The 9,026-nt window shown below is 29.9% G+C and overlaps 1 protein-coding gene across 1 annotated transcript; it reads right to left on the bottom strand.

Moving 5' to 3' along the window:
• Nucleotides 1–2,662: 2,662 nt before the first annotated feature.
• On the bottom strand, nucleotides 2,663–6,473 carry LOC110672555 (GDSL esterase/lipase At5g45920). Its single transcript, XM_021835351.2, has 5 exons — nucleotides 6,053–6,473; nucleotides 5,721–5,954; nucleotides 3,432–3,499; nucleotides 3,163–3,327; nucleotides 2,663–2,991 (listed from the first exon to the last, which is right to left on the bottom strand). The coding sequence occupies exons 1-5, from the start codon at nucleotides 6,149–6,151 to the stop codon at nucleotides 2,832–2,834; spliced, it is 726 nt and encodes a 241-aa protein (XP_021691043.2). The 5' UTR covers nucleotides 6,152–6,473; the 3' UTR covers nucleotides 2,663–2,831.
• Nucleotides 6,474–9,026: the final 2,553 nt, after the last annotated feature.

The raw sequence follows: 9,026 nt of genomic DNA, 5'->3' as shown, positions 1-9,026 counted from the left end.
GAAGGACACCACATTGCACCTGCTCACGGACAAAATGAAAATCAAGTTCAATATGTTTAGTCCGAGCATGAAAAACCAGATTGGCACTGAGATAAATTGCGCCAACATTGTCACACCACAAGACGGTATGTTCTTTGGGTATGAAACCAAGCTAACCAAGCAAACTATTCAACCATAAGACCTCAACAATTGCATTAGCTATCGCCTTATATTCACTTTCGGTGGAGCTGCGAGCGATAGTCGACTGGTTCTTAGCCATCCAAGAGATTAAATTTTTACCCATATAGATTGCAAAACTCATCGATCTTCTGTTATCAGGATCCCCACCCCGGTCACTATTAGAATAACATTCCAGGGAATAGAAGACCATGACCTGATGTATGACGAAGATAACACAGGAGATGCTTGACGGCTTGCCAATGAGCATGGGTTAGTCGATGCATAAACTAACAAAGACAATTGACAGTAAATGCAATATCCGGTCTCATTAAGGTGACATACTGTAACATACCAATTATCTAACGATAGAGTGGAGCGTTATCAAAATTGGTGCCAAAGTATTTTGTCAGAGGAGGAGTAGCTGCCATTGGCGTTGAACAAGGTTTTCTATTTTCCTTCCCAGCCTGACACAAAAGATCATTAATATATTTCTTCTAAGTAAGCAACAGACTTGGAGGAATAGATGTTGCCTCAATGCTGAGAAAGTAATGCAAGGCACCCTTATCTCAAACTGGAAAGTGTCCTTTGAGTCGTGAGAGCAACCATAACAGAAACAACACCAAAAAGAAAGAAAACAAGATAAACAACAAAGATCTCTGTTGCAGGTTATTAAAGTTATGTTTGATATTGTTACCATTAAGAAAAACACAAACATATATATATATATATATATATATATATATATATATATATATATATATATATATATATATATATATATATATATATATATATATATTAGTTAAGGTATTAAAAATTAAATTAAAATTAAATTGATATGTTTTAATTATAAAAACTTAAAATAATAGAATAGTTTTTTTTTCAAATTATTTTTTTCAACATCATCTCAAATGATGTTTTTCCAAAAACAGCTTTTTAATAGAGCCTAAGAATTTTGATTTAATTTGTTTTCAATTGATATTGTGGGAGTTTTTGAAATATATATAAAGGGCTAAGATTATTTGGCAATATTCACATATATGTTTTTATTTAATTGGGTTGGTCTGATGACCTGATTTTAATTAGATGTTTCCATGTTAAATTTTTTAAAATAATTTATCTGCTTATAAAAAAATAGTAATTTCTAATTTCATTACAATTTAATCCTTTATTATAAATCCTATAAAAATTAAGTTATAAGACGAGGGAGATTAAATGTTGTTTTCCACCTTCACACAAGAGACTAAATTATATTTTATTAAATTTAAGGGACTTAAACTAAAAAATGCAGAACTGTTTAATTCACTTTTCTAAAAAAAAATGTATGTAAATTAGGGGTGAGCATTCGGTTCAAACCGAACCGAATCGAAATGGATGAAAAATTGAATCGAATCGAACCACTATATTTCAGTTCGGTTCTATTCAAATCGATCGGTTTTGATTTTTTATTGATTTTTTAATTTTGACTTGATTTTCAAGTTATTTGATCTAATTTTGACTTTAGTTTGAACCTAATAACCATTAATCAATGAAATGAAACAATTTATATATATATAATTAAATATAATTCATAAATTCTCCATAAAAATAAATCATTCAAAAAAATCAATTCTGTTCGATTTGATTCGTTTGAATATATAAAATTACTATTCGACTCGATTCGATTTAACTGATTTTTTTTCTCTTTAAAATCGAACCAAACCGAAATAACCGAAATTTTTATAATATAAAATCAAACCGAACTGATTGAATTTTAAAACCAAACTGATTGAATCAAATTAATTCGATTCGATTCGATTTTTCAATTTAAACCAAAATCTACTCATCCCAATTGTAAATGTGTATTTTATTAAATTTAAGGAATTTTCAGTTGTAATTACCTATATACAAACAAGATGTTACTAGGGACTAGGGAGAAGCAGCGGCCACTCGGCAATTGAATTGATGAAAGTAGATAATTAAAATTTGAAATTTAATCAGTATATTATTAAATAAATAATAATAATTTAATATATTTTATAAATAATTATTAATAAAATAATTCTATTTAGATTTTAATGTCTAAATTTTTTTAAAAATAATTAAAATTTTAATATAATAAAAGAAATACTCGAAATTAAATTTTCATAATGACATTTATTTATATTTACATTTACAATATAAAAGAAAATAAAATAATAATTTAATTTAATATATTAATAAAACAAATTATCACAAGCTAACGAATTTTAAATTATTAGAAAGAGCATTTTTAACATATTGGCATCTCAAATTGAGCTTTCATAAATTATGAAATCATCTCATAAGTTTGAATATTAGCATGGATTTTCGTAGATTACTTTTTATGTTAATGGTTGTCAAAATTAAACCAACTCAACCGATTGAATTAATTTGGAACCTGTTTAATATTGCTGATAAAACTAAAAGAAAAAGATAATGGCATGGTTAGGCTAGCCAATTAATCCCTTTCAATTATCAAACAACTACTCGCCTGACAAAGAAGTTTAAGAGAGAGTAATTAATCGCCGTCTTTAATTAAGTAGAGAAACTGTTCTTTTTCACCAAAAGAGATTTGCTTTTAGAACAGCAGCCAGATATCACTCTCTTGGGCTTTTATTTACAATAATTTTGTAGCCATTTAATTGCTCAATTAACAATGAAATGCAATCATCTTATTCCTGAAATGACTTGAGTGGATCCTTAGGGTCAATATCAGCTATGAGTGGGAGATCAATTGGCAATATCTCTACGCTCAAGCCCCGTTCCTTGAGCTTCTTGACCACTTCCTCGAACACGATCTTGTTTCCGCTCTGAGTTAGGTGCAAACCATCTCTGCATTTCCACAAGAATATTGGGACAAATTACTACTGTGCAGAAAGCTAACAAAAACTCAAAATCTTACAATTTTATAGACAACTCCAATGTCACCAAGTTAAAGCTCATTGATGTGCATATATATCTTTTAACTCACATACCAACAAGCATAATAAAATATAGAATTACCTTAGACAAGCATTTTTCCAGTTAGGATTTTGCTGCATCTTGGTCCAGATATCTACCACAGGGCACCCACATTCTTCTGCAACAGCAATACATGCCTTGGCATAAGCACCAGCAGCTTCATTCGTCCTCTCGGACAGACCCTGCAGATTCTCAACATAAGGATACCTGCAAATGTTTCAGTTTTTACCAGAAATTCATAACATGGTACGAAAATGAGCTAACATTAATTAAATTGCTGTGTGGAATTAACGGAGGAGAAGACTATATACCGGAGGCGTGCAGCTTCATCAATTGGAGGAGGAGTGATGAAAAGAACAATCGCATTTGGCCAGCGAGCCTGAGACCCCAAAAAATTAAAAGATGTCAAATTTCACCTTGAAGAATTTGTAATAGAGATTACAGGATATAGCTCCAAATAGACTTGGTCAAGAGCCAGTTCTGAACCGGACCAGCCTAGGTCAAACCCGAAATAGGCCTGGGACAGTTGCAGGACCTGAACTAGAACCAGACTCCACAAGCTCTGAACGGAACTGACAGTCAAACCAGCAGTTCCAGCCTAGTTTAAACTAGATTTAAAAAAGTAATAATTGGTAGTATTTTAGAAGGTATCACATGGACCAAAACCGTTTTGCATTAGAATTGAAATCGCCGAAAAACAATCAAAACAAGAGTTGAATCAGAACACCTCCTGTTGGAAACCAAAACCAGCTAGAACCATAGTCAACCAGTCCAGTTCTAGTCCATCCCCTAGCCAAGCCTTGTACCGCCTGTTTGGGCCTGAAACTGACTCAGTGCCAGGCGTAACTCCAAACTATTTAGCAGTAAATTTATTCCCCTTATCGAAGCACTACAACTTACTTCATTTGCACTCACTCTTTCCCACTGTCATGAGCATGTGACCATCTGATCATATCAGTCAAGATAATCACAGTTAATTGATTCAAATGATTGCAATGCAAGAATTGCAAATTATAAGTCCTGAATTCATATTTCATGAGCTTTGGTTTTGGGGTTGGGCAGGGAGGGGGAGATATTGGTAACCACTATCAATATTTTAATGAAGCCTAATCTTTGATGACCGGGTCTAGGCGGATATCATATGCCTTTAGTGACCACTATTTATTAATAAAACTTTTGCTTATAAAAAAGAAAAAAAAGTTAAAGGAGTCTTTCAATGAATAAACAAAAAAAGAAAGAAAGATTATAAATTTTCAAGTTAAAATTAGCCCTTCGAGTGGGGTTGGACTCCATCGGAGGTTGTCACATCCCTTTCAGCTTTCCATGGATAAAGAAATTGTTCTTTCCATGGATTTAAAGATTAATTGCAATGATCAAAGGAATGCATGCCCCTTTTAAACTAAAAATAGAAAATTCCACAACTTTTTATTTAAGATAATAGAGAGTGGAAATTCCAATACAGAATCTAACAACCGCGTGACTTATGATACATAACTAAGCTCACTAATACGCCATCAATGGTCATGATGCAATACCAACTTGTGAGACCCATTCCTTGTGAAAAATACTTGTGGGTCCCATTCCATATGAGACATTCTCACACACTTGAATCCATAACATCAACTTCACTGTACAGTAATGAATTCCATTAAAAGTGGCAGCCTTTTGCAAAAAGACACCCAAAGAGTTTGCACTTCAGACATCGTTTGCAGTCTATATTTATTCTGTCTTCTTTATACAAACTAAAACTATCGCACTTGCTCACTTCTAACACATATCAATCCTTATTAGCACATGACAATAGACGTAACTATATTAAGAGAGTCTAACTCGAGACCTTTCACACATTTTAAAAGTAAAAGACCAACCAATCTACCTTGATTGGCCAGGTCAAACTTTATTAATGTGTGGTGACAAATGCTACCAAACACGAAGGCATACAAAGATTGGGTTGTAGAGCTAACTTTAATATCATGCGAAAGAAGTCTACATAATAAATTGTTATATCTCTTTGATATTTTATGTAATTTTTTAAATGTAATTAATATTTTTATTTTCGCATAAGCAATAATAATAGCCAAATGGCCAACAATAACAGCGACAACTGGGCCTCACCCACTGCACATTTTGTTTGGCTCCATCCGACCCTTTTACTCAAATTAGACCCCACATTCATCCATCAATCAAAGAAACCAAAGGTTTCGTCAACTTAATGTACGATCATGATAATCTCTCTTTTAAATGCCGAAAAAATCTTTACATGTTCGTACCACCACTTAGCCACTGTATAGCATAGTGATGTTCCTACTGGTTTTTATGAAGAATGAGCTGAGCCCACCATTTTGCTCTTGAGAACCACCAGCTGACTATTTTAATATGCATGTGTTAAAAGAATATATAATTGATCCATCTCTGAACAGAAAAAAGTGCAACTTGTGAAGGGACCATATGGTGATCACTGATCAAGATGGCAGATGACAGTACTGTATTTTCAGCTAATCAATTTCTATATTGTATTACATATAAACACGAACTCGCACGCACGAGTGTATGTGTGTGTGTAATGCAAGGAAATTACAGAGACTGAGAGATGGATATACCTTGAAAAATGAGAAAATGGCGTGAAGGTTATGCTTGTATTCTGGGAGAGGCACGTGCTGGTATGCAGAGCATCTATCCGGAAGGCAAGCATCATTAGCTCCAAAAAACACCGTTACAGCTAATGGCGGTGCACCGCAATCTCCTCCGCTCTCCGCTGGCTGAAAAACCCTCTCCATCACCTTCAAAGCCCATCTTGTATTGTACCCACTGTACCCTCTCAGCACCACATCAACCTGAAAATCAAAGAACCATCTTTAACAATATCAAAAAGAAACGAAAGGAACAAAGAAATAAAAGATTATAACAAAGAAAAGGAAAAATTAATCAATACCGTGCGAGAAAAAAGGTGAACAAGAGAAGCACCCCAGCCTCCATCATCAAAGGACTCTTCAGTGATAGAGTCACCAAAAAGATAAATCTTTGGTCTCATGTTGAGGAAATCTGAGATGGGTATTGCTCAAAAAGTGAAGTTTCTTTCTTTTATAACCCTCAACTGGACATCCTCAACTTCACATGACACATGCAATATAAAAACGGCAAACGGAAGCAGATACTGAAAAATCTGATATCTTCGGTTTCCTTCTCTTTATGAAGCAAGAAACTCAATTTTATTGCTCTCTTTAAATGCTCTGCTCGCCCTACCCCAAAAAGCTGTTTATCGGCTACAAAGAAAGCAAACAAAGTCTAGTTTCTTTGGTCATATGGTTTCTTGGACCTGTAGTTTAGTTGCTTATAGGACGGACTGGTGGAGCATTATGCAATATTTATTTCCATTCCAACCAACTTAGTCGAACCAAAAACTCTTTAAAGGACCAAAGTAGCCTCAATAATTCATTACTATAACACAAGTGCCACTGCCAGGCAGGGCGCCTGCGAACTGGTTTCTTCTGGACGGTAGTTGGTATATAATCCAACGGTCAGAATTAATTGGTTTGCCCACAAGGCGGATAGAAGGACCATAATAGAATGGATAGTTTGTTATAGTTACGGAACTGCCACTAGCAGCAGGCACTTAAATTGCTGACGCGACCGATCATTGAATGTGGACTTGACATTAAATAGAAGGTGAGGGAGTGAGTGGAGAAATTATACTATACGGCTTCACTGCAAAATTTGTGGAGGTGAAGGACTTCTCATAACTGTCTCTCTGCTACTGCTTAAAAAGATGCTTTTGGTTCTATTGATTCTGAATTATTGCATAGGACGGAGGTTTGTGATCCCACTGCTAATAACGTGTTTGGATTGAAGGGAAGTGAAGAAGGAAAGAAAATTTCGGATAAATGCTTAATTCATGATTAAAAGAAAAAATAAAAAGAAATAAAATTTAAAATGAAAATAAATATTAGGTTCTATTCACATTTTCTCTTTAAATTAGAAGAAAAGTGAGAAAAAATATTTAAAATCATAAAAGTATTCTCATATTTAGTAGGTTCTTTTTGTTTAAATATAAAAAAGAAAAAGTTTACTAAAAAATATAAATATATATATATGTAAAGAAAAAATCATTTTTCTTTTTAATCATTATTTTTTTTATTTATTATTTATATTAAGTATTTAATTTTCTTTTAACTATTTTTATTATTTTTATTATTGTCTCAATTTTCATAATTTAAATGATCATTTTATTTATAATTAAATATCAAAACTCAAGATTTCAATAATTAAATTTATTATATTATTTTTTTAATTGATCAAAGATATAATTAATATTTTTTCTTTAACGTTCATGATTGTATCTCATAATATATATATATATATATATATATATATATATATATATATATATATATATATATATATATATAAAGTAGGTTAAATTTTTTTTTTGGAATTTATATTACGTAGGGATTAATTACCATATAGAGATTAGTTAATTTTTTATAATTAATAATTATTGTAATTTATATTAGGTATTTAATTTTTTTCTGTTTTTATTTTAGCAATCTTTTTTATTGCCATTATTATCTCAATTTCATAATTTAAATGGTTATTTTATTTATTAATTTATTAAAAAACTCAAAGCATCCAAATTAAATTTATTATATTATCTTTTTAATTCAACAAAATATAATTAATATTTTTTTTTCTTTTAATGCTCATGGATATATCTTATAGTATTCATAAAATTTTATCATCATAGATGTATATAACTATATGTGGTATTTATTCTTGGTGTTGCCATATGACATTTATCATATAGAGCTTAATTTATTTATAATTAATAATTATTGCTATTTATATTATGCACTAGGGATTTATCCGTGTTTTTGCATGTGGTTAATAATAATTTTAATTTATATATTTTTTTAATTTTAATATATGAAAAAAAATAATATTTTAAATTTATTGTTAATAATTTTATATTTTATTTTTATTACTTTTTATGTCGACTAAAATTTTTATCTCTTAAAATATTTTTAGTAAAGATTTTATAATATAAAAACATAGCAATACAATTAAAATATAAATTAAAGACATAGAATAATTTGAAGTTTATTAAATCATACGATCATTTTAGAAATATCTTCTTAAAGAAATATGATATATTCAAATATTATTTTTATTTTGTAATATTAATATTATTCTAAAAATAATATTAATAATATAAAAGGTAAAAAGGCAATGTAAAAGGGAGAAAAAAAGAAAGTAAAATTTTATGTATACATAGAATAATCATTAAATAATTTGTATAGAAATTAAACATAATTGATAATTAAATGAAATAATCATTTAAATAAGAAAAATTAAGGTAATAGTGACATTAATAAAGATATTTAAAAAATAAAAAAAATAAATACTTAATATAAAAGACAATAATTACTAATTATAAGAAAAATAATTTCTATATAATAAGCAATTGAGAAATTAACCATAATTGATAATCAATTATTAAATAAAATAAATATTTAAATTATATAAATTAATGTATAATAATAATAATGAACATAATTAAAAAAATAAATACAATAATTATTAATTATAAAAAAACTTAATCTCTATTTAATAAGCACCAAATAGCAACAACAAGGATAAGTGTCATGTGTAGCTTTAAATAAAAATTTGTCAAGTGAGTTGTAAATTGTAAATCCATCTTTAATTAGAATTGATTGTAAATCATGGTGTATGAATTTCTGATTGCATGGATGGCTTGGTAAGAATGATTATAAAAACTTTAGGTGGGCATCGTAGGTTCGATTTAAAAAGAAATTAAATAAATTAAAATTTATAACAAATTAAATTAAAAAAATCAAATTCTAAATTAATTTAGTTCAGATATATTTTTCAGTTTGAGTTTCATCTTAAAT

Source organism: Hevea brasiliensis, chromosome 11 (genome assembly GCF_030052815.1).
Source record: "Hevea brasiliensis isolate MT/VB/25A 57/8 chromosome 11, ASM3005281v1, whole genome shotgun sequence".
Lineage (NCBI taxonomy): Eukaryota > Viridiplantae > Streptophyta > Magnoliopsida > Malpighiales > Euphorbiaceae > Hevea > Hevea brasiliensis.
This window is presented reverse-complemented; position numbering and strand designations above follow the sequence as displayed.